Here is a 27003-nt window from a genome sequence, read left to right on the forward strand (position 1 = left end):
GTGGCATTCTTATGCACACATTGGCAAATTTTTTCAGGGTTGGTGTGTGAGAGAGCATTAAGGCCTTAGCAAGAGGTGTTCCGTGCTGTACCAGGGACTCCCAGGCAGTAACAGTGGACTTACAGAACAGTACCCTGGTGGTAACAGTAGATAAAACTACCTTAAGCTTTCAATATAATCACATCGCTATATACCATCAGCTTACAATTTGACAGCAGTCTCAAAGGGCTGTAAAATACATCATCCTAACTTTGTCTAGCCCTGAGGAACATTCTGTTTAACTGCACTGAATGACTGCTAATTACTGACATTCCAGACCCTGCTCTTTCACCAGCCTGAACCGTGCAGCAAAAAACAAAAAAACATTCATAAATAGAAGTCACTTTGTTATTCTCTTACTAACACAAAGGGAGAACTTGTGAGAAAGTACATTTACAAAAAAAATAAACGGATTTATGCCTAGAAAACACAAACCCATTACCTAAGATACATCTGTAATACAAAATGGCAGAGTCTGTCCCTTTTATATAAAATAAAATCCAGCTTTTCAAATAGTAAGCCTCCAAATATTTACAAGAAACAAACATTTATTGCTTCAAAGACATACAGAGTATAAAACTGTTATGGTTTTGAATGTAATGCCAGCATTCATTTATAAAACACACATTTAGCTTATAATGAGACTAACAGAGCTCTTGACTGAAAGATTTTGTATTTGTTAGATGGGGAATTTTTAGGGAATATTTAACAGTGTAACTTTTAATAAAACTAATATGTTGAGGAGAGTCAGAGAAAAGTGCTCAAATATATATCACTTTTGAGGAAGTTTGTATGACAGTGCTCATTCTTACAGTAGCAAAGGATGACGATACGGTTAATATGAGATCTCCGGAGGAACTAGACCAAGACCAAAGTCCACACTGAAAATATGGGATTCAAAATCTAACTTAAACATGGAAATAGTTTTTTAGAAATCATCGGATTTAGAAAATTATTAAACAAAGAAATGCTATGAAGTCAAATAAAAAATAAAAAATTAAAGGTGTCATGACATGAGGAATCAAATTTTCCTTGATCTTTTGACATTTAAGAGGTCACTGTACTATAAAAACATACTGTAATTTCAGAATTGAAAACTTCCTCCTTAATAGAAAAATAGCATTTATTTAAACCAGGTTATAGAAATGGGCAGTTTGGAATTTGTGGAACTTGCGATGTCACAAGAATACATCTGCATATGACAGCCTCTTCAGAAAGACATCAACCTACCTTTCATCACTGCACCCTTGGCCCGCCCACTGGTGCTCACTGTCTGTCAGACAGGTGAAGAGAAGAGAGGGCCTGTCATGGGAGATTAATCCAAAGAAGACTTACACAGGACAACTTCATGTGCGTATCTGGATTTAAATGATTGTCTACACTAGATGAATGGCTTTGACCATTGTCGTTCATCTCACACCGCTTTTAAAAGATGCGATGTCAAGTTATAACGCTAAAAAGGAGACCTCCATTGTGTTTCATTTAGCTGCACTGTTTCTTGTTGTTTTGAAGGCACCTTGGATGTTTTTGCTTTCATCTGTGCGATTTTTAATTTTTAGTCTTTTGTAAACATGCACCTAAATGGATTCTTTGATTGTTTTAATGCGTTTTAATGCGTTTCCGGCGATGTGTTTTAAGAGCGGTCCAAGTGCAACTTTTAAAAATGCATCTCATTCTGCTGCTGCCACTGACTGGGAGAAATACATGCCATTCTATGTGTAAACAAACACGGAAGATGTAAGATGTGAAGACCAGCGTCTCTGCTTTGGCCTGTTGAAGCCGGTTGAAGCACTCAGCATCACCAAGGATTGTATTACGTTTGCGTAATCAGAACATTTCAGCATGGATTGTATGATTTTTCGGCTTATATCAGCATAGATTGCTTGTGAACCAGTCACAATATGATTCAAGCTTTGCAAAGGCACTGTTATTAAAGGATGGAGCAGTTAAAACACTACTGGACTGCAAAAACAAAGTAAACAGTTTCATTCATGAATATTTCATATGTCATGACTGTTTGATAGTTTATGATGCTGCGTGAACAGTTTAATATATTCAGATGAAATGTGTTAGAAATGCGTTAAATGTTAATCCTGAAATTTAGTTTTATAAATGTTGTGGTCTTATAGAGTTTGTTCCTTTTCTTTGGATTGCGTTTCAAATATGTCTGTATTTGTGGGGCTGCATGATGCTAGCCAATCAGAACAGTGGGCATTTACATTGAAGTTTTAAAGGGCCAGAGAGCTTGAAACTGAGCATTTCAGACAGAGGGCCAGAGACAGGGTGGAAAATTATTATGTATTACTAAATTATGACTGTTTTGGTGCAAAAAGCCTATACTAACATTATGCATAGACCTCAAATAAGATAACAAAATTATAAAAAAAAGAGTATGTCATGACCCCTTTAAGATATGCACTACTTCTACAGGTATAAGCCACTAATCAAAGAAGAACATTTGTGACATTGACCATGTTAACTCCTTTGTATAAAAGTTCAGATTTCCTTGTTTCCATTAAAGCACACAAGATGCTCTTTGGAACATTCTCAAATCATACTGGGGTAACATGGATCATCAGGTTTTGCACAAACTCTTGGAATCCATGCCAGCTTGTCTGCATGCTGTCATTAAAGCAATAGGGGACAACAAAATACTAAGACATTATGAAATTCATGTTAATTTTTTGACTCAGATTTTCAAACAAATCAATCAATATTTTACAGTTAACATAATTTTTTAATAAAAAACTGTATTAAATTATTAAAACAGCATTTTTACGTGTTTCCAGACTTTTGGACTCCAATATTTTTATGGTGAGCTGGATTTCTAGAGTGTTACAGCCGATGTGGTGAGATTATGTTGTGAGATTATGATGATTTACAGCTACGAAGGGGCGTTCATTAGAAGAGACGGAGAGACTCAAGTGAGCATTAACCAAAGGATATTACATGACAAGTATAAATGGGTCCTGGAAGTGACTACAACCTACATTAATACAACAAAGTTGTGCTCAATGCAAGTGATGAGCTTGATTTAGGTAAGGGTGAGTCACACATCATTATTACCCTAAAGGGACTCCAATGTGTATAAATCAGAGGATGAGTCTCACTTTGCTGTTTATAACCACTTCAGTGACAGTAATTGGGGATGGTCGGGGCCAGTGGAGACATGTGGTATGTGTGTACAGGAATATAGGACATTGAGATGACAGTAGACATGTGTAAGTAGGTCTGCAGTATGAGCAGGAGGCATACAGTAAGAAGCAGAGAGAGGGAACCTTCACACTGAGTCTGTGAGTTATTTCTGCAGGCCACAACAGCAGCAGACGCCTGCTCTGATTTCAGCTCCGGTGAAGAGACGATCATGCCTTGAATCTGACATAAAAAGAGAGAAAAACTTAATCTCAACAAATAATTAATTAGGTCAAATAATTATAATTGCAACAATAGCTGGAAAGGCAGCTATAATGTAACTCCATGACCAACACAATCACACAGGAAATGTTGCTTCCAAAAGTTCATGTACCCTGAAATTTACCCCATTCTTCTGAATTACTGACAAGAGTCAACCACCATCAGACATTTTTGCATCAATTCGAACATGATTACCTTTCACTCTAGCACTACTGAAAGCCTCTGAGACACAGGGACTCGTGTTCACATATACAACAGTGAGCACACTTCGGAAGTCACATTTTCACTTTAAAATAAAAAATTTTACTCCACTGACAGTTAGGTTTGGGGTTTGGGTTAGTGTAGGGTTAAGAAAAAAATATTTGGGCTGTTGATTTAACATGTAACCACCAAATATAGGTGAAAAGTCACGTGAGGGAAGACGTTGGCTCCGATTAGCGCTGATTAGTTCAATATATTTTAAATTAATCAATGTGATAAACCCCGCCTCTCATGCACTCGTCCTCACAGCGAGTCTCTGCAGATTGCTATGAATGGGATAAACTGATGTAAGTGGAGAAACTAGTTGCACAGTAAACAACTAGCTGACACGGACAACAGTACATTTGGTTACATCCAAATCAAATGAACTTGAAATGATTTGAAACATGAATTGGTGTGCTAGTAAGCTGCTTGGGCGCTTGCTCTTAAAGGTGGCAGCTCCCTGCCATCATGTCGTATTTACCAAGAAACAGATGGCAAATTCTCCAAAAAAGATGACTATAAAAATAATAGGCGAAATATAACAGATGAAATATACATGAAAATTTCTTGTTCCTGTATTCTTGTAGGTATGAAGTAGAGATTGACCGATCATCTGATTTTCTGATTTGCTATTTTTGTTAATAAACTCTTCTGAGTTCATTTAAGAACGCGTCTGACTGCTGGGTTCAACTCCCTTTTGTGGCTCAGTGGTGGAAATTAAGACTCTTGCGGCAGAGACCCAAGTTTGAATCCCGGCTCTGACACCCATGATACGAGGATGTGGATGAGCTTGCGTGGCATTTGATCGAGGGGGCTACGCTGCGATTCGAATGGGAGATCTCCATTAAGCATAAAAGTGGATGGGCTCGCAGCATTCGAAAAGGGAAATTAAGAGAGTTGGCTCACGCTGCGTTCGAATGGGAGACTGCTCTATTTTGACGAGGAAAGTGAGAACGAGAGTTGGTCGTGCTGTGTTCAAAAGGGAGGGCTCACACTGCGATTCGAACGGGAGACTGCTCTAAAGAGAGAGAGAGAAAGAGAGCTCACGGCATTCGAACGGGTAAGCCCAGCATGCATCCGAACACGGGTCCACTCTGCATCCGAACGGAAAAGCCCACTCAGCGCTTCGAAAGGGAGAGCCCACTATATGTGTGAATCTTGAAGCTGCGTGGGTATCATCGGCGAACAGCGGATCAAGAGGGGACTTAGTTGAAAGTTGAAAATGAAATTGAATGCCCCTTTAAACTTAATCTGTTTGCTTGTTTAATGAAGTGTCTGATGTTTCGTTTATCTATAATTTGCAGGTCTGAGAAGGTGGGATGAATGTTGGGATTGAACTGTGTATTTGTCAGTGATTTCTGAGCAACGCAGAGCCGAAAGGCTAGGATAAACATAGCATCAAACATGCAAGCTGTGTTTAATGAATGGTGACCAAGGCAGAGGGTGGTTAGGCATTTGTTAAGATATCGATGGTTAGAGGCATTCCGGTGCCTGAGCGTTTAATGAGCAGAACATTTTGGGGGTTATTGATTGCTGGGGCGGACTTGCCGAAGGACGCCACTCTGATAGCCTTTGATGGTATCTGGTTAAATGTCTTTGAATTGGTTTAGGAAAGGAATGAAATGGTGAAATGGATAATATGCTGTGGTAGAAACATTATTAAGTGCAATATATATAATCCCCCAAACTGGGTGAAGGAAATGCCAAATTGAGGGCTGACAGAAGTGCTAGATTGTGGTAAACTGCATTGGAACAGCTTTCGGAGGCAGCCTCGTGCGAGGGCCTGCTCTGGGTGGAAAGTTTGGACGAAGGACCTTGATGCGGCAATAGGGGGCTGTACTGTTGATATTTGCATCTGATCAGCCAGTTTAGCGGCCTTACGTAAGGGACAGATCCAAGTGGAAGGTTTAGATTAAAGGACCTATGTACAGCCGTAGGGAGTTGTACCATAGGTATACGGTCAGATTTGCTGGCTTGCAGAGGTAGCCTCACTCAATAGACTACCCATAGACGGGGAAATATGGTGCTTTGAGAAGAACAGGAGGAGGTGGTGACCGCCATCTCCTGTAATGCTTGCTGCAGCTGCTGAGAAGTGAAGACAAAGGGCTTCGGCGGAAGCATGGTAAAACGCTGCTGCGGCTGTAGAGTAAGTGGGCCTCCTGCAGGAGCAGAGTTTAGAGTACAGTTGCCGCAGTGGATTGAGTATTTGGGAGCATGGTAAAGGGGCTCCTGTGGGAGCGCTGCAGGGGTTTTTTTTCATTGCTGTAGATGCACATCTATAAATTTATGGAGCTTAAGGAATTGAAAGTGCCTGTGGGGAAAATATTAATAACCGTGTACACACATTTGGCAAGGGTGGGGCACAGTTGTGGCAGTGTCAGGTGAGGCACGGTTGCTGCGGTATCAAGAAGGGCACAAATGACTTTATTAGATTTATCAACACCTGTAAGGGAAGCAAAGATTAGTTTTGAACTTACATGTAGGGGGAGAAAATGGTTAGTTAGGAATACGTAAATTTATTACCTTTATATATGTCTGTTAGGGAAGCAAAAGGTTAGTTATGGAAAACATGTCAATTACGTTTATATGCAGCTTTAAGGGAAGCAAAAGGTTAGTTAAGAATACAACTTTATTACGTTTGTCATGGCGGGGCACTGCTGCGGCAGTATCAAAATGTGAAAGGGGTACTGCTGTGGCATAATTGAGAGTATGCGGGTAATGCTGCAGCAGTATCGAGCGTGGGCAGGTGCTGCAGCACATTATCTGGTGGGGTACTGTGGATACAGTATCAAATAGGGCACACATGGTTTTATCACATTTAGGCACACCTTATTGTGTGTCGGGCTCATTTCAACCATGAGCAAAGGAAATGCCAATGCGAAGGTTAACAGGAAAAGCTTAAAGGCTTTTAAGATTACTGCACCGCCACTGCACTCGAACGGGAGAGTGCATACTGCAATCGAACGGGAGAACCTATGGCCAAAATTGTGTAGGTTCACACTGCGTCCGAACAGAAAAGCCCACACTGCATTCGAATGGCAGGTGGTGGCGAGTACAGAACTTTGCAGGGTTGTGGTTTGTGAAGTGTATATATATACACTACCAGTCAAAAGTTTTGAAACACTCATTCTTTATTATAATTTTTTTCACATTTTAGAATAATAGTAAAGTCATCAAAACTATGGAATAACATAAATGGAACTATGGGAATTATGTTGTGACTAAACAAAATCCAATATAAATCAAAACTGTTATATTTTAGCATCTTCAAAGTAGTCACCCTTTGCCTAGAATTTGCAGACATGTACTCTTGACATTTTCTCAACCAACTTCTTGAGGTATCACCCTGGCATGCTTTTTAAACAGTATTGAAAGAGTTCCCATCTATGTTGGGCACTTATTGGCTGCTTTTCTTTATTATTTGGTCCAAGTCATCAATTTCAAAAACTTTTTTTTTTAAATTGCATTTTAGTTTTATAATGAAATAAATTAATATGGTAGCACAATTATATTTTTGTCTACAAAACTAATTTCAAATATTTAAGCATACGCCTTCAGATCAAAAGATTTTTAAGATCATGAGAAACATTTCAGTCAAGTGTTTCAAAACTTTTGACCGGTAGTGTATATATTTATGAGCTACACCCTCAGACTTTGATAAGAGGGAGTTTTCTGTTGCATGATGCCCCTGTGTTCAGAATGAAATAAATCATGCTCGAAGGGCAATTTGGAGGGAGAAACAATCGTGATATTCATGTTAGAAGATGACAAACAATTGCTGGATAGAGCACGCCCTAAACAAGCTGCGTGGTGAGGTAATGAGGCTGACAGGCATCACCTGTGCGGCAGAACCTGATTAAAAATGCTGGGGGTTGAAATGGTGGTTGGATTGAACAGTTAATCTTTGTTTCTCTCGCTTTCAAATAAAAATGGAACTCTAATGGCATGAAGCCGGAATGGCGCCCGTTCGTGGAGGCAGCACTGCTTTCCGGGTGGAAAGTTTAGATAAGAGAGCATATGAGCAGTCGTAGAGAGCCGTTTCACATTTTTAAAGTGCCGGAGCAGCCAGTTTCTGGAAGCAACTTTAAGCTATAAACTGCTTCGGCGAATGGAACATAGAAAGAAAGACAGGGTAAAAAATATAACACTTAACGTGGTAGCCGTCAATACTGCTAAAAACAAAAGAGCTTTTGTGGCAGTTTTTGCCGAATAACGAGATTGTTTGGATGGAAGAACTGTTCTGTTAAAGCCGAGTGCTTTACAGCGAAGTTGTATTCGATGATCCGATTGCCTGGGTCTGTTCGTGGGCAATGGGCGGGGCAGAATGCCGGAAAGACACTCATGTCAGGAGACATGAGAGTTGCTCGCGGGCTGTGATTTGTCAGATTAAAATGAACATGCTCCTCCCGAGCCTCTGTTAATTAACTCTTTTAACTTTTTTCTCTGTTGAATATTTTCTCTGTAAAATAAAGATGAAATAAAAAATAAATTACATTTATAAAAAATCTGTTCTGCATATCGGTTATCGAATATGTAAACATACAAATAATCGGTTTTGTATCGGTTTAAAAACAAATCAATATTGCTTGATCTCTAGTATGAAGCAATGTAAAAATAATAATTATAATACAATGCATACACCTAATGAGTCTTTGATGTGACTTGATTTAATAAACAGTTTTAATATAAACTTACAAAAATATAAGTATTTCATGCTTATTTACAGTGTAATTTAAAAGGTATTTCATATTCCTTCCCATACAGAAATCTGATATATGGCAAGTAACATATATATAATAGTTAATTTTGTTTGGGAATATACACTATATTGCCAAAAGTATTCGCTCACCCATCCAAATAATTGAATTCAGGTGTTCCATTCACTTCCATGGCCACAGGTGTATAAAATGAAGCACCTAGGCATGCAGACTGCTTCTACAAACATTTGTGAAAGAATGGGCCGCTCTCAGTAGCTCAGTGAATTCCAGCGTGGTACTGTGATAGGATGCCACCTGTGCAACAAGTCCAGTTGTGAAATTTCCTCACTACTAAATATTCCACAGTCAACTGTCAGTGGTATTATAACAAAGTGGAAGCGATTGGGAATGACAGCAACTCAGCCACGAAGTGGTAGGCCAACGTAAAATGACACAGCGGATGCTGAGGCGCATAGTGCACAGAGGTCGCCAACTTTCTGCAGAGTAAATCGCTACAGACCTCCAAAGTTCATGTGGCCTTCAGATTAGCTCAAGAACAATGCGTAGAGAGCTTCATGGAATGGGTTTCCATGGCTGAGCAGCTGCGTCCAAGCCATACATCACCAAGTGCAATGCAAAGCGTCGGATGCAGTGGTGTAAAGCACGCCGCCACTGGACTCTAGAGCAGTGGAGACGCGTTCTCTGGAGTGACGAATCACGCTTCTCCATCTGGCAATCTGATGGACGAGTCTGGGTTTGGCGGTTGCCAGGAGAACGGTACTTGTCTGACTGCATTGTGCCAACTGTGAAGTTTGGTGGAGGGGGGATTATGGTGTGGGGTTGTTTTTCAGGAGCTGGGCTTGGCCCCTTAGTTCCAGTGAAAGGAACTCTGAATGCTTCAGCATACCAAGAGATTTTGGACAATTCCATGATCCCAAATTTGTGGGAACAGTTTGGGGATGGCCCCTTCCTGTTCCAACATGACTGCGCACCAGTGCACAAAGCAAGGTCCATAAAGACATGAATGAGCGAGTTTGGTGTGGAAGAACTTGACTGGCCGGCACAGAGTCCTGACCTCAACCCGATAGAGCACCTTTGGGATGAATTAAAGCGAAGACTGCGAGCCAGGCCTTCTCGTCCAACATCAGTGTCTGACCTCACAAATGCGCTTCTGGAAGAATGGTCAAAAATTCCCATAAACACACTCCTAAACCTTGTGGAAAGCCTTCCCAGAAGAGTTGAAGCTGTTATAGGTGCAAAGGGTGGGCCGACATCATATTAAACCCTATGGATTAAGAATGGGATGTCACTTAAGTTCATATGCGTCTAAAGGCAGATGAGCGAATACTTTTGGCAATATAGTGTATGTACATAGCCTATTCAAATTATATGATAATAAATAAATGATTTAAGGGAAATATGTGTTGCATAAAGGAAAACAGACGTTTTTATTATTTTGTTGATGTTGTTGCATTTATGAGCAAGTATGTGACTTTTATTACTTTTATGTAGGCACACATTTTTATAAAAAAAAATCTGTGATAAATCAGAATTTAGATTGTATGGGTTTAACCTGAAAGCTATGTAAATGTCAACTGGAACTGATATAGGAATCTGATATAGAAAACTAATACAGAAAAAAAAAAAAAAAAACATGGCACTCTGCCTCCTCATTTCAAAAGTCCTCCACATGCCACTGGTCAGCAGGGGGCAGTAAGCGCAACTCCAGCTGAAGAGGTAATACACAGCTGTACAAGCAAAAAAACACTAACCAACAGCACAAGATGAGGGGTGATCATCCCTATGCCCTACTCACTGAGAAGGACAGAGCTCTTGATGTAGGCACTATGAAGGGAGTATGGCAGTATCCTTCACTAACAGTCTTGTGGAAGGGCCCTTTGTAAACAAAAAATAAAAAAAAAAAAAAAAAATCTTTCGTTTGGAATGACCCTTCGAGTGGCGTCCCCTTCCCGTAGTGCCCTTCAAGGTGCAAAAATGCAGCTTCGAAAATGCCCGAGATTGAATCCCTGGTTCAAACACAGCTGGATGGAGCACAATCTGAATACAGGAATCTAGAGGAATCTGTTTTTCTGTGTTTCAAACTACGTTTAACTTCTCACAGCGTCCTAAAAAAGTTGTGTTTATGACACAACGAAATCAAAGTGAGACTAATCATTGCTGTACTTGTCTGCCATAATAATGTAATGTATTTTCATTATCTGAATTTTTATTAGTGCTGTTGATTTAACGCATTCATTTAGTGCAATTAATTATATGAATAATAACACAATTAATCATGCCCCCAAAATTCTGTAATAAGCCTTGATGTTTTTGCATTCCGCAGTCAACAGGGGGCAGCCTCAACTTGGGCCGTATCAGAACTCCTTGGGTTATACAGGCAACATGCCTCGTCAAACCAAAGAGAGCAGGCAGTTCTCAAAGACAACTGAGTGGAGCACAATAGAATGCAGGGATTTTTTTAAAGTTTTAATGTACTTTCAACTCAACAGTGATGCAGTAATTTGAATTTCAGTAAACACATTTCAGCAACAGAACTTTCGATCTACTGTTGCCAAATTCAGTGTGATCAATCTGCAATGACAGCTATTCACTCATGAACACGCTTTTGCTAGAAATTGATGGCATACAGAGATTTAATAATTTTCAACCACACAGTATGTCTGAAAAAAATGAACAAATCGTTGACATATTTAAAAAGAATTTGCACCAACTATATGTACAAAATACATTACAAAAATGTAATGTTAATATTTGCAAGGAATAAAAGAACACATACAGGGCATTTAGAGCCTGGCTAAACAGGGCAAGTTACAGTTCCGCCAACTGGCCCAAAACTGTCTCCCACAGGTCTTATTTTTGAGACCTTGGTGCATTCTATAAAAAGGTATGCTACTGTACATTATGTCTGCTAACACATCCAGACTATTAGAATTAAAGGTGTGTTTCCACTTACCGACCACTCATCTTGGCCCATCTTGGAGCAGCGTACATTCATGGGGAGTTTCCTTACAACATCATTGAACGCCTTCCCTCTCTTCCTCGTCCACCTGTATTTATCCATGGCCTCCGTGAAAGAAAGGTTGCTGTATTTCTTAGGACTCTTTATCACAAAGGGCCAGGTTCTGCAAAAGAGATGGCTTTGGATTATTGATGTGGTATGTACATTTAATTAACATTATATTCTGGTTTACAAAGTTACATTAACCAACAGAGATAAATATTCTCCCTATTTTGAAAGACATAGTCTTACTAATCTTTTTTACATATTACATAAATAAATAAATAAATAAAAAAAAAAAAAAAAAAAATATATATATATATATATATATATATATATATATATATATATATATATATATATATATATATAAAACACAACTTCTGGCACTTTCGTGTCCCTAACAGATTTCAACTTTTATTTTTCTCTTTGTTATATGAAAGTCACATTAAAACTGACTTGGAAACTTTTTACCACACCTTCACCGTTTATTTTTGGAAGTTTTTAAATGCCTTTTATATATAGATTAGATTTTATTGTTTTAGCTTTGTCCTAGACCCAGACTTTCAATATTACACATTGATATTAATATTTAATATAAAAATACAGAATGTTACATTTAAAACTATGATAATCTAAACAGAGTGTAATAAACAAACCACTTCGATATTTATTGTTCTATAAATTTTCAAAAATTAAGACTTAAAAATTACGTTTTTGCCATCATTTCCACCACACAAAAATATAAATATCTCTTACAAGTAGAATATTTTTATTGGCCGTCATTTCCAATCAAAAGTGAAAAAAATATATAATTTAGTTGTGTGTATTTAGGATACATACAATGTTAGCAATGAAATTAGTCTTAGCAAGACAAGGGAGTGTGCAATTTTGTTTCAAAAGACTTAAAAATGTCATTTGAATTCTATTAAACCCAATACAGAAATTGAGATGTGGTAGAAATGACTATGGTGGGAATTTTCATGAATGACATAAATCTCCTGTGATGCATGTACTGTACATACACATTGGACATTGTTGTTTTGTAAGTAACTAGGAGGTCGCCTAGGGCGCCACCTGCTGGAGCACCTCAAAGCACCCCAACCCCCCCCCCCCCCATTTGGAATACTTAGATAAGGATTCCAAATTTAAAGTGAAACGGAACCTATAAATTATGTCATTGCTTACCTTATTCCTCATATTATTTATGATGGTTTAAGTGGCAAGAATTTACTCACTGATTAAAGATACTTCTGGGGAAACAACATCCCTTCAGTAAGCTTTATAGATGTATATGTGTGCAGAACAGAGAAAGAGAGGCAGACAGAGGGTGCTCAGGGGGAGAGCTATGAAACCAAATCTGTTTAAAGTTGCCAGGTCTATTCCCTTAGAATCCCCCTTATTCCAGCATCTGAGCACAATACTGATCTGAGCCTCAGGGGTAGAATAAACACTCTCCACCAGCAGGGCTCTTCAGATGTTCCTCATTTTAGATGTACACCCCCCCACCTCCATCCAAAACACACACACGCTTGCCTGCTCACACGCAAAATCACAAACAAGCATGTGTGGACATATAAACAAACACACATCTCTCTCTGTCCCCCTCTCCCTCCTCTACAAAAACCAGTGAAAGAAATATATACAAAACATCAGCAGCACAATAGTGCTACAGAGAAGACTGTAATACTTCTTTGGTCTGGGAACAATGTGTACCTCTCCTAAATTTATACCCACTGAGTAAGATAACATCTCACAGAGCTAATTCCACCTAAAACTAGCCCTGAAATACCTGTCTATCTAGATGACTGGTGGGAGAGACACTATATGTGAATTTGTCACTAATCAGACAGGTTATACAATTAACATTTATGAAACCACGATAAACCATGATGCTCACAGATGGCATGTTTTCGATCAAATATAATGTGCTGTTTAGCATAATTGCAATAACAAAACATGTAAAAGCAGAGAATTGTTTAAAGGGATAGTTCACTCAAAAATAAAAATTCTGCCATCATTTACTCACCTTCATGTTGTTCCAAATCTGTATGACATGGAACACAAAAGGAGATGTTAGGCAAAATGACAACCGTAGTCACCCTTTACTTCCATTGCATCTTTTTGCCATACAACCAGGGTTTGAAATTAACACCCGCAACCCACCAAATGCAGGTAAAAGTCAGCAATGGCAGGTAACTCCATAATTTTTACTAGCCACTTTGTCGGATGAAGTTTTGAGGGTTTTTCCTGCATTTAAATTTCCTTTAAAATCTGGGTGACTTGGAGCCACACTGCTGAAGCAAATTTAATGGTATTCATGCCTCTTATAACTGACATGCGCATCTCCATGGGGCGAATGAAGTGCTTTCACGTGACCGCCGCAGCGTACATCAACCTGTGCTCCAGAGATAAAATCGGCAGACGTGCTCTGCCACTCTCATCCAGAAATATCAATAACATAAGTACACTTTAAAAAGTGCGTTCCCCAACTCTGCAAATTATTAAATAGAACATGTTTATCAGACTCACAATTACACGCAAAGTCATTTCTAACTTAAAATGTTGACTATATCGAGAAAAAAATCAAATTTACTATGTATCAGGGACATTTAAACTAATATTACAGATTAAATGGACCATGATGGAAATTGTACAACTCAGTCCGTCACATATTTGTAGCGCAACCTCTGTGTGTTACCTGTAAAGCTGGCACTTGCGTTTCAATGGCAAAAAAGTCAGAAAATACAATGAAGAACACAAGTGAGGGGAGAAGTCTCTATTCACCTATTATCCATACTAAATATAATGTGAAAAGAACAACACGTCAGCTCAAGGAGTGTTTGATCTTGACTTTAGGGAAGGCTACACCTGGACACAGCAGGAGGACTGAAAAGTGTGAAGTGTAGTACTGTAGTATATAAATATTTTTTTAATGGTATCAGATCATTTCTGTTTTTATTTTATGTTGTTGTATTTCATTTTATGGGCATTATTAAATGTTTTAATATTACCATTTATTAAACAAATTAAATGTATTTAATTAATTACATTAAATGTATTTCACCCATAATTTTAGATAAAACTAAACTAAATTGAATAGACAAATTGAAAATGAAGTAGAAATAAAAACGAAATTAAAATTTGAAATAATAATAACTCTGGTTGTAATGACTAACGCAGCTTTCACTTTCTTTGGTATATGTTTGAGTGGAGAGGAAAAGCAACAAATAATTTAAATGTCAACAGAACGCAAAAAGAAGTGTGTTGAAGGACAATTTTGTCTTCATACACCTAAAGCATATGCTTTCATTCTGAAACCACTTTGAAGTTTGTTCAGCAGGATATTAATCAGACACTAATCATTTGTTTTTTGCATTTATATTGACAAATTGTTTTTCTTAGTTGTGAAGGTTAAAATAAGCTTAAAATATTGATGTTGAGTTTATGGTTACAATTTTCATTCATATTCTTGAACAGACTCATTCAGACTTGGACTTGACTCAGACTCGGCCTATTATGGACTCGATCTTGAGTCCGACTCAGCCCCTTTTGGACTTGGACTCGATTGTTTAAAGACTCAGACTCGACTAAGGTGGACTCAAACTCAACACTATCTCTCATTACCAAAGTGACAGTGATGGGGGCCTAGTTTGAATCCATTGAATTAAAATAAAATTTCTAGCAAGTAGTAACAGCTTATCGCACAGTAAAAACTGTGTAGCACTTAGAGCAACCTATTTTTGGGGGAGATCGAGTACGAAGAACCCAGGATCCTTACTAAATGTTATTTTAAAAATATCACCCATCTTCCATGCCACCCCATCCCAAAACTTTACAATGGCAGGACAATGCCAAAAACAATGCATATAAGTGCCAATTTCCCTCTGGCATTTAGTACATAATGGTGAGTGATTTCTATCGATCTTGTTTAGAATTCACGGAACTACTGTTCTAACTGGCCGTGTTTGCCTTCACATATCCTAAAGGTGACTTAAATCATTAGGCCTGTGTCCTATCATTCTTGTTCTAATAATTTGTCCAAAAAATGCATGCAGTTACAGTCTCCAGTTAACTTCATCACTTTTTGTGGGGCGGGGGATTTTGGCTAGTGAAAATGCTGAGTGGATATTGACCTTGGAAACTACTAGCCACAGTGGCTGGTGAGCCAAAAAGTTTATTTCAATCCCTGCAAACAATGAAAGTGAATGGTGACTGAGGCTTTCATTCTGCCAAACATTTCCTTTTGTGTTCCACAGAAGAACGAAAGTCAGATGGGTTTGAAACAACATGAGGGTGAGATAATTAATGGATTGATTTTTATCTCAACATGCAATTGGAACAAACTAGATTTAATACAATCTGTCAGAACACACTTGTGATTTCAGAATGTCTTTCAGCTGTTTTTCTCTCTTGAGCCTCTTTGGAAGGAGACACATTTTACAATGACCATACCAGATGTTTCAATTGGTCAGACAAACAGTTTGTACTTTCTGATGCAATGATGGGAGCAAGATGGCATATCTTCTAGTAAAGCTCGCGCTGACATGAGAGCAAAAACAATTGCGTGATAAGTGAAAACACTGATGCTCATTTGATCACCCAATCATTCATATGTGCCATAAATCAATCTTTTTTAAGCTCTTACGGGTCTCTGATGATGACGCCACACTTGTGTGAACTAAGCTGACATTGGAAGACCTCCCATTTCAAAGTACTTTACAAGTATGTTCCATTGAAGTGAACGTGCTCACATTTCCCCCCTTGATCGTTCCTTCCCTCGTTTTTGTTCTCCCAATCCTTCACACTCTCTTTTTTCTCTTTTCTATTTCTTTCTGCATCCCATGACTGTAAGAGTCAGTCCTTATCAAAGGCTGTTATGCTGTTTTTTTTTTGGTTTTTTGTTTTTGTTTTTAGCATTCTGCTTGTTTTCCATTACCATGATCTCAAATTTCACTGTTATCTGAAAGTGGTGTAGAGAGAGAGGAAATATTTAGGTTGACAACAAAGCTCTTTCAATACAAATGAAATGCAATAATTGCAGACAGTACAAACAATTGCAAAAAATGTAATTTACATATCCTTATTCTTGAGTGTGGAAAGGTGATGGGGTTTTTAAACTTACGTAACAGGTTCCTGGATCTCTCTGACTCCAATAAATTTGAGCTGGCCGGATATTTCTGGTAAACTCTCACACCTGGCTAGGTTGACCCTCGGGTAGTACAGCAGATATGACAAACACATCTCATCCCGTGTGCTAAGACCTCCCTGTAGAAAGGAGATTCTACATAAATGGGGTCAAGACCTTGAAATACTGCATCAAAATTAAGCATCTAAAGCAGTGGTTCTCAACTGGTTTTGCTTAAGGCCCCAGATTTTAAATTGGACATCAATACATTATTGGACATAAATTGGTGACCCCACACAACACCAAACCCATGACCCATATTTATGTAGTCTGGGTTTTATTTTCTATTCCCTTGCATAGTTTTGTTCATGATTTTTGAGGACTGAGGCATGTCACACAACCTGTCCATGTTGGATATTTGAATATTGTAGAGTTTGATTGAATGCAATGCACCCCTTTGATGTCAACTAAAAATATGGTAAGTGTTTTCTCCTCCCATTTAACAGTGGATAAGCCTTTTTTATTTTAATATCCTATGCATGATTATATACTTGGTTTTGCATTTAGTATAGTTTCTCCCTACTGTCTGCAACCCTATCAGAACAGACCTGCAACCCATTTTTGGGTCACGACTCACCAGTTGAGAACCACTGATCTAAAGCACTATTACATCCAGAGGCCTGTGACAAATTATGTTATATACGGAACAAAGCTGAACCGACAAGCACTGAGCAGCAAATATATCTTGATCTCTCTAATATGAATCCAAAACACCAGTGAATTGGCCCTAATGTTTATGGATTGTGGAATGTCTACAGAGAGAAAGCAGCTCAGTCTGTCAGAAGTGCAGCTCACTGGCTGCATGTGTGGGGATAAATGTCAGAGGTTGGATCCATCTCCTTTCAGCTGTTTGCAGACACACTGTTTGGCCAAGAGCGTGCAGACTTTTATAAGTCGATTGGAGAAAAACAGCCCAAGCCCTTGTTGTGATTCTGGCTAATGCATGGTTCTAATTACATATGACCAAGCTTTTCGCATCTTTACAAATTCAGCTTTAAAAATCACAGTCTTGAGAAATGTTTGAAAAATGCTAATGAACAGGACTAGTGTGATTAAAACTTTCGGACCCACTTTATATTAGGTGGCCTTAACTACTATGTACTTAACCATGTGATACAATGTACTTATTATGTACATACATGTTGTTGCATTGTAATTACATTTAAAGTACTTGCATTTAAGTACATTTGTAGTTACACTGTTAACTTTACCCCAACCCTAACCCAACTCTTACCCCAAAACCTAACTCTAACCCCTAATCCTAACCCTAACCCTACCATTACTCCTAAACCTACCCATACCTCAACCTCAGTAGCAGTAAATGTGGGAATTTTGCAGAACAACATGTAGTTACACAGTAAATGCATAGTCTTGTATGTGTTTAATGTTAATACGTAGTAGTTAAGGCCACTTAATATAAAGTGTGACCAAACTTTCTTTTAGTAATTTACAATAAAATCTAGCCAGTGAAATGTGACACAATCTATATGATTGATGTTTGTAAAAACAAATATGGCTTTATGAGCTTTAATCTTACCCAAGTCATATTAATTCTGCCTCTAGTGTTATATCTACATTCTGTGATTAGAGAGTCCCCCTGGTGACAGAAAAAGATGTAGGTCAGCTCAGATATTAAAACTGCATTACAAAACAGTATTTGCTTATCTGTTACATTGGTTCATGCATGCACTATTGGGTAGCCAAAAAGAATAGGTGATTAAAAGCCATTTGAATATAAACTGTAAGAAACTCTCTGATTGTTAGCACAGAACAGTTTAACAAGTCACAACTCATGCATGAGTCACATCTTGCCTGTGGGCCAAGGGTGTAGATTGGTGGGGGGCATTTACATGTTTTCATTGATCATGGTATAAATATTGGGGGTTGTACTTGCTTGTTTTGATTATTGGGGGCGGGGGGGGGGGGGGGGGGGGTTACCTCCCCCCATCCCCCCTGGAAACTACACCCACAGGGTCCTTTTAAATAAGTACTAGTCCTATAGATACACAATTCTTCTGAAAATGCCCCCTTTACATATTGAATTTATTACACCACTCTTAAGTAATACAAAGTAATTGCGAATGGCCTGAGACTCTCTTAGACAGATAATTATTTCCTCTACTGCTAGGACATGACAAATCCCTCAGCCATCAAGACTCTGAGAACAGTTAAAAGATTTAAAGATTAGTCACAGTACACAGTACAATTTCTGTACTAAATTAAAGGTGCTTTCAGTAATGTTTTTTTTTTATTTTTTATTTTTTTTATTTTTATGTTGCTTTGACTGATATGGCAAAGCATGGAAGCTTTTTCTATTTATTTTTACATCTATAATTTGGTATTTTCCCTCATTATTGTGTTAATCTATTCCTATAGTCAGATTAAGCCACATATTAAATTTGATGAGAAAGAAATCAGAGCTGTGAAAATAAAGTATGTCCAGTATGCTTCACCGTTGTGCATGGTGTTGATTGTTTAACTGAAGATATTCATCTTTTTTTAACAAATTTTCAAATGAATAAAACACACATGGGTTGGGAAAATTAAATGTGACCTAGCACCTTTAAACAGTACAACATAGTAAAAAGACTGTATTTCTTTCCCTCACAGCCTTGTTCCCTATCTGTCACTCACTCGACGTTGGTGTCGATGTAGTGACACTAGGGGTCACTCTTGGGAGCCCGAGACACCTCTGGTCTTTGATAAAAGGCCAATGAAAATTGGCGAGTGGTATTTGCATGCCACTCCCCCGAACATACGGGTATAAAAGGAGCTGGTATGCAACCACTCATTCAGGTTTTACGCTGAGGAGCCGATATAAGGTCCGGCCATTTCAGTGGGTAGTTCAGCGTTGTGGCAGGAGGGACCAACATCTCGTTCCCTCCATCAGGGAATGGAGGTTACACCAGTAACCATGACGTTCCCTATCTGTCACTCACTTGACGTTGGTGTCGATGCAGTGACACTAGGGGTCCCTATACAAAACGCCACTAGGCTGAACTGTGTTACGTGAACTGGCGGTGTGTTGTGGGCAGACTTGCTGTGTGCCTCATAGCCAGCGCACCAGGTCGACACGTAACCTCCCCCAACACAGTTATGAGTGTCGAACGGCCCTTTTTGGGGACAAGTCGACTACCCAGAGATAGAGACAGGCTTAACGCAGTCGTGGCCTCTTTCCCCTTCTCTTTTTCCACTCCCTAAAAAAGAAGGGGGATTATCTGACTGGGCCGCCAGGTCTAGTCGGGGGGTGTCCCTCCCAAGGGGAGGACACCGCGGAGACCACACCTCGCCCCAAGAGAGGGGGGGGTATTTAAGTGGAAGAATACATCACATGGTCTTTCCAACCATGTGGAGAGACTTCAAAGTAGATCCTTCCCAATGGGGGAGGAGTTATTACAACATGGAGACTGAGGGGCTCTGAACAAGGAAGATGCAGTTTGCCAGTAGGGAAACGAACTAGCGGAAGATATAGATCGCATGGGGTTAGCTTTACAGGGAACCGCCACATGCGGAGCACCTACCCCAGAACCGGGCTCTTAGTTAGCACGTGTACTGGGCCGGCAGCGAGTCTCTCCGAAAACTCGACTGCCACAGGGCTCGGAGGAAGTCAACCAGGGAACAACTTTTGTGAACACTACTGGGAATTAACAGTGCACGTCTTCAGCTCAAAAGGAGGTGGAAGGCGCTATGTGCAAGCGATACACCCGGCCGGCTATCCCGGGCTTATCTGCTTGTGTTGTGTGCCACTACCTGGGACGAAACCGGTTCCAACCGGAGGTTGTAGAACCTTGCAAAGGTGTTGGGTGTTGCCCAGCCCGCTGCTCTGCAAATGTCTGTTAGAGAGGCACCTCTGGCAAGGGCCCAAGAAGCCACTACACCACGGGTAGAATGGGCTCGTAGCCCTACCGGGGGCGGCATGTTTTGGGCGAGATATGCCATAGTTATGGCGTCAATGAGCCAGTGGGCGATCCTCTGCTTGGAGACAGCGCTTCCTTTCCGCTGTCCACCAAAGCAGACAAAGAGCTGCTCAGAGATTCTAAAGCTCTGCGTGCGATCCAAATAGATGCGTAAAGCAATGGACACAGCAACGACAGGGCTGAGTCTGCCTCCTCCTGGGGCAGCGCTTGCAGGTTCACCACCTGGTCCCTAAAAGGAGTGGTGGGAACCTTGAGCACATAGCCCGGTCGGGGGTCTCAGGATCATGTGAGAATAGCCCGGACCGAACTCCAGGCACGTTTCGCTGACAGAGAACGCTTGCAGGTCACCTACCCTCTTGATGGAAGTGAGCGCAGTCAGGAGGGCAGTCTTCAAGGAGAGTGCCTTAAGCCTGGCTGGCTGCAAAGCTCAAAGGGGGCTCTCTGTAGACCCTGAAAAACTACAGAGGTCCGATGAGGGAACAAGGCGCGGCCTGGAGGGATTCAGCCTCCTGGCGCCTCTTAGGAACCTGATGATCAGATCATGCTTCCCTAAGGACTTACCGTCGACTGCGTCGTGGTGTGCTGCTATGGCAGCAACATACACTTTCAAGGTGGAAGGGGACAGCCTCCCTTCCAACCTCTCTTGCAGGAAGGAAAGCACTGATCTGACTGCGCACCTCTGGGGGTCTTCCTGACGGGAAGAACACCACTTAGCGAACAGACGCCACTTAAAGGCATACAGGTGCCTCGTAGAGGGAGCCCTAGCCTGAGTGAACGTGTCTACCACCACAGGTGGGAGACAGCTTAGGTCTTCCGCGTCCCATCCAGGGGCCAGACATGGAGATTCCAGAGGTCTGGGCGCGGGTGCCGGATGGTGCCCCTTCCCTGAGAAAGAAGGTCCTTCCTCAGGGGAATTTGTCCGGGGGGAGCTGTCACAAGGAGCGTGAGGTCCGAGCACCACGTCTGGGTGGGCCAGTAGGGTGCTTACCAGGACGACCTTCTCCTCGTCCTCCCTGACCTTGCACAGGGTCTGTGCGGGCAGGCTCACTGGGGGAAAACGCATATTTGCGAATGCCAGGGGACCAGCTGTGTGCCAGCGCATCTATGCCAAGGAAGGCCTCAGTGAGGGCATACCAGAGCGGGCAGTGGGAGGATTCTTGGGAGGCGAACAGGTGCACCTGTGCCTGACCGAATCGACTCCAAATCAGCTGGACCACCTGAAGGTGGAGTCTCCACTCTCCCTTGAGGGTAACCTGTTGTTACGGCGCGTCCGCCGAAGTGTTGAGGTTGCCCGGGATGTGAGTGGCTTGCAGCGACTTGGTGCTGCTAACTCCATTGGAGGAGACGGCGGGCGAGTTGTGACATACAGCGGGAGCACAGACCGCCTTGGCGGTTGACATATTGCTACCGCTGCCGTGCTGTCTGTCTGAACTAGCACGTGCTTGCCCTGGATCAACGGCCGGAACCTCCGCAGGGCGAGCAGAATTGCCAATAACTCGAGGCAGTTGATGTGCCAACGCAGCCGCGGACCCGTCTAGAGGCCAGCGGCTGCGTGCCCATTGCCAACAGCGCCCCAGCCCGTTTTGGAGGCGTCTGTCGTGACCACGACGCGCCTGGAGACCAGTTCTAGGGGAACACCTGCTCGTAGAAACGAGAGGTCGGTCCAAGGGCTGAAAAGACGGTGACAGACCGACGTAATGGCCACGCGGTGTGTCCCATGGCACCATGCCCGTCTCGGGACTCGAGTCTGGAGCCAGTGCTGAAGCGGCCTCATATGCATCAACCCGAGCGGGGTGGCCACCGCCGAGGATGCCATATGCCCCTGGAGCCTTTGAAAAAGTTTCAGTGGAACCGCTGTTTTCTGTTTGAACGCCTTCAAACAGGCCAGCACCGACTGGGTGCGCTCGTTCATAAGGTGCGCCGTCAAGGAGACTGAGTCCAACTCCAAACCGAGAAAAGAGATGCTCTGAACCGGGAGGAGCTTGCTCTTTTCCCAGCTGACCCGAAGCCCTAGTCGGCTGAGGTGTGAGAGCACCAGGTCCCTGTGTGCGCATAACACGTCTCGAGAGTGAGCTAAGATTAGCCAGTCGTCGAGATAGTTGAGAATGCGAATGCCCACCTCCCTTAACGGGGCAAGGGCAGCCTCTGCGATCTTCGTAAAGACACGAGGAGACAGGGACAGGCCGAAAGGGAGGACCTTGTACTGATACGCCTGACCCTCGAACACGAACCACAGGAAGGGTCTGTGTCGAGGAAGGATCGAGATGTGAAAGTACGCATCCTTCGGGTCTACCGCCGCGAAACAATCTTGATGCCGGACGCTCGCTAGAATGCGTCTTTGCGTCAGCATCTTGAACGGGAGTCTGTGTAAAGCCCGGTTCAGTACTCGCAGGTCCAAGATTGGCTGCAACCCACCGCCTTTTTTCGGTACAATGAAGTAGGGGCTGTAAAACCCCTTCTTCATCTCAGCTGGAGGGACAGGTTCTATCGCGTCCTTCCGTAGGAGGGTAGCGATCTCCGCGCAAGGTAGCAGCATTTCCGTCTTTCACCAAGGTAAAGTGGACACCGCTGGACCTGGGCGGAATGCCCGGCAAAGTGAATTGCGCAGCCAAGTCGGACGGTCCGGACCAGCCCTCGTGACGGACTGGAAAGCGCAAGCCATGCGTCCAAGTTCCGCGCAAGGGGGACCAAAGGGACAACATCATCGGATGTACCGGCAGGTGGGGCCTCGCGGCGGGGCAGAGCTCGAGATGCCACACCACATCGTGGCTGTGCTGAGTCCGAGGACATCGAAGCACTTACCTGGCTCCTTGTGACCACCCCCGGAACAGCCTGGGACGGGGGAGGAAGAGGCCTGTCCTCGTGACCCGTGGAGACTGTCACATCGGGGGTGGATTTGTGCCACAGCTGGGCGCTCAGGGCGGGAGACCGCCGCTGGAGCGCCAACCTGCCAGATGGAGTGGTGGATGGTGGTCGTGATGCCAGCTGTACACACTGGATATGTGACCCAGGGAACAAGGAAACCACTCTTGCTGAGCTCTTGAGTACTGCAGCCACTTGGGCATGCAGCGCAATTAAATGCAAAAGGTAACAAAAAGATGAAGATCTGCTTACCAGCTCCAGAGCAGCGGGTTTTGTTGTCCCTGGGTCGCCCGTCTCAAGGGCGCTTTGAAGCCTTTCACGGGTTCTGGGCGGCCGCGAGACGGGTGGCGTCTGCTTCCGAAGGGGCGGGCTGCGGCGGAGCCGGTGCAGTCACCGCAGGGGGATGCCCTCGGCGATGAGTAGATGGGGTGCGGGATCTTGAGCCGCGCCGGGGCAGAATAAGCCGGCTAGCATCCATCTACTGCTCTACCATCGAGAACTGCTGGGCAAAGTCCTCGACGGTGTCGCCGAATAGGCCCACCTGGGAAATGGGGCAGCAAGGAATCGTGTCCTGTCGGCCTCACCCATCTCGACCAGGTTGAGCCAAAGGTGGCGCTCCTGGACCACTAGTGTGGCCATCGTCCGCCCGAGAGACCGCGCCGTGACCTCCGTCGCTCGGAGAGCGAGGTTGGTCGCCGAGCGCAGTTCCTGCATCAATCCCGGGGTGGAACTACCCTCGTGCTGTTCCTTTAGCACCTTGGCGGACTTGCAGGAGAGCCATGGCGTGCAGGGCAGAGGCGGCTTGTCCAGCTGCACCGTAGGCTTTGACTGTCAGAGACGACGTAAACCTACAGGCCTTGGACGGGGGCTTTGGGCACCCGCGCCAGGTGGCGGTGCTCTGCGGGCATAGGTGCACCGTGAGCGCCTTTATCCACCGGGGGATTGCCGAATAACCCTTGGCCGCCCCACCATCGAGGGTAGAGCAGGGAAGCTGAAAAGATAGGGACCGGGCAGTAAAAAGTGGCTCCCGCGACCTTGTCAGCTCTTCATGCACTTCCGGGAAGAAAGGAACGGGGCGGGGCGTGGCTTTGAGCGGCGCCTTGAGCCCAGGAACCAATCACCGAGCCGTGAGGGTTCAGGGAAGAGCGGTGAAATCCACTCTAACTGACGCCCGCGGCTGTCCGGGAAAGCATGTCGTCATCTCCGCGTCAGCCTGTGACTGGGCGATCGACCCCGAAGGGAGGAGCCCAGCTGAGGCTTCCGACTGAACGAGCCCGCTCTCCGATGCTGCGCTCGAGAGCTCATCACTTTCGCGGGCTCCGAATAAGAGGTCGAACTTGCCGTGAGACGAGCCGGCGGACTCACCCGGAAGCCCAATCGGGGCAGACGAGCGTGCTGGGGAATGGGAGGTCCGCGGGGGGATACCCGGCGGAGGCGGTCCCATTGGGGTCCCCAAATCGCCCCCAGTGCTAGCCGCGCTGGCCTCAAACCCGTTGGTAAAAGGACCGAGGCGGGAGCCTCTGGGGTGGCTCGCTTTCTTACGAAGCACCCAGGGGCATTCTCTGCAGTGCACCAGTGCAGAGGAGGGAGAAGCCACTGAAATGCGCCGTCAGATCCAGCAGGTGAATGAACAGTAGTATTCAGCTCAGCGAACATGACCGTTCGGCTCCGAAGAGAAAATCTGAATGAGTGGTTGCATACCAGCTCCTTTTATACCCGTATGTTCGGGGGAGTGGCATGCAAATACCACTCGCCAATTTTCATTGGCCTTTTATCAAAGACCAGAGGTGTCTCGGGCTCCCAAGAGTGACCCCTAGTGTCACTACATCGACACCAACGTCGAGTGAGTGACAGATAGGGAACAAGGCTGTGAGGGAAAGAAATACAGTCTTTTTACTATGTTGTACTGTTTAAAGGTGCTAGGTCACATTTAATTTTCCCAACCCATGTGTGTTTTATTCATTTGAAAATTTGTTAAAAAAAGATGAATATCTTCAGTTAAACAATCAACACCATGCACAACGGTGAAGCATACTGGACATACTTTATTTTCACAGCTCTGATTTCTTTCTCATCAAATTTAATATGTGGCTTAATCTGACTATAGGAATAGATTAACACAATAATGAGGGAAAATACCAAATTATAGATGTAAAAATAAATAGAAAAAGCTTCCATGCTTTGCCATATCAGTCAAAGCAACATAAAAATAAAAAAAATAAAAAATAAAAAAAAAACATTACTGAAAGCACCTTTAATTTAGTACAGAAAGACGTGAGATGTTAATTAAAGGGATAGTTCACACAAAAATGAAAATTCTTTCATCATTCACTCACCCTCATGCCATTCCAGATGGGTATGGTTTTCTTTCTTCAGCAGAACATGTGATTTTTGGAGCTACAAAGGTCTGATCACCATTCACTTACATTGTATGGACCTACAAAGCTGAGATATTCTTCTAAAAATCTTCGTTTGTGTTCAGCACAAGAAAGAAAGTCATACACATCTGGGATGGCATGAGGGTAAGTAAATTATGTGAGAATTTTGGGTGAACTATCCCTTTAAGATGAAGCACTTCACGTTGACCCTCGGATGGAGCTAAGGAGAGGACGTGGTTAAAGCCAAAGCTAATAACTTTAGAGTCATAATGGACACATTAGGCCCTAAGCCATAATGAAACTTTGAAAATGAAATGAAATCTGACTGACAGGCAAGATGAGCCTCTCCTGGCTGAGCGGCTGGAACTCTTGAAAGTTGAAATCAAACTGGTCATCTGAGGCCAGTGGGTGCAACTCAACGTGCTGCCGGAAATGTCGAGTCCTGATACCCCGACCCGCCAGGTGAGCGTGGAGCAGAACTGCAAACACATTTACTCCACTGGGCATCTCACTGTCCAATGACTTAAAACAAGAGAAAGAGAGAGACAGAAATACAGAGAGATAGCTAAATTATGCTCCCTTTTGGTCCAGGTATTGCATAATTTACCAATACAATTTAATCTAATAAAGTGTAAATGGAGTGTGAAGACAATAGTTGATGTGTTTTTGCTGTCCCACCTCCTGGAGACACTCCTGAGTGCAGTGTCCTTCTGTAATATAATCCTGCATGCCTGGGGGCAACATGTGGTAGAGACTGACCCACACTCCCGTCTCGATGACCCCGGCATCATAGCGCCTCAGGCTGGGGCTATAGTACAGACGAAGGCCTGAGCTGTCCACTATCCCTGTGGTGAGACCAATACTCTGAGCAACTTTGAAGTTTGTGGCGTAACCCTTACAGAAAAGCTGTATGATTGTTATCTTCATTACTGCTTGGCTGACAATTACTTTAATATACCATGACAACTATACTGATTATTTCCAACAATACATAAAAATACAATAACCAACAAATAAAACTCAAGGGAATTTTGTTGTTGTTCAATTCAAACATATATTTAAAGGTGCACTCAGTAATGTTTTGTTTGTGTCATCTTGGATTTACACTGACATCTAGCGGCGTGGATGCAGCATCATTGAAATGCAATATTTTTCAGTTACCAATGCTATTATAGAAACTCACAACTCAACTCAGCCATGAATAATTTAATCCATGAGTGAAAGTGTACAATAACAAGGCAGTTAC

The 27003-nt window shown here is 42.7% G+C and overlaps 1 protein-coding gene across 3 annotated transcripts in view; it reads right to left on the reverse strand.

The window, feature by feature from the left end:
* Positions 1-595: 595 nt before the first annotated feature.
* LOC127416133 (DBH-like monooxygenase protein 1 homolog) overlaps positions 596-27003 on the reverse strand; it is a 52161-nt gene continuing 25753 nt past the window's right edge. For 2 of the 3 annotated variants that reach the window (XM_051655285.1, XM_051655284.1), the window contains exons 7-12: positions 26436-26602; positions 26088-26279; positions 18138-18197; positions 16538-16680; positions 11368-11536; positions 596-3414 (exon numbers count right to left, since the gene is read on the reverse strand). In XM_051655285.1, coding sequence (XP_051511245.1) covers positions 3169-3414; positions 11368-11536; positions 16538-16680; positions 18138-18197; positions 26088-26279; positions 26436-26602 — 977 coding nt within the window. In that variant the 3' untranslated portion in view covers positions 596-3168. The remainder of the gene's footprint in view (positions 3415-11367; positions 11537-16537; positions 16681-18137; positions 18198-26087; positions 26280-26435; positions 26603-27003) is intronic. The other variant, XM_051655286.1, reaches the window with a different exon arrangement.

The sequence above is a fragment of the Myxocyprinus asiaticus genome, chromosome 25, assembly GCF_019703515.2.
Source record: "Myxocyprinus asiaticus isolate MX2 ecotype Aquarium Trade chromosome 25, UBuf_Myxa_2, whole genome shotgun sequence".
NCBI lineage: Eukaryota > Metazoa > Chordata > Actinopteri > Cypriniformes > Catostomidae > Myxocyprinus > Myxocyprinus asiaticus.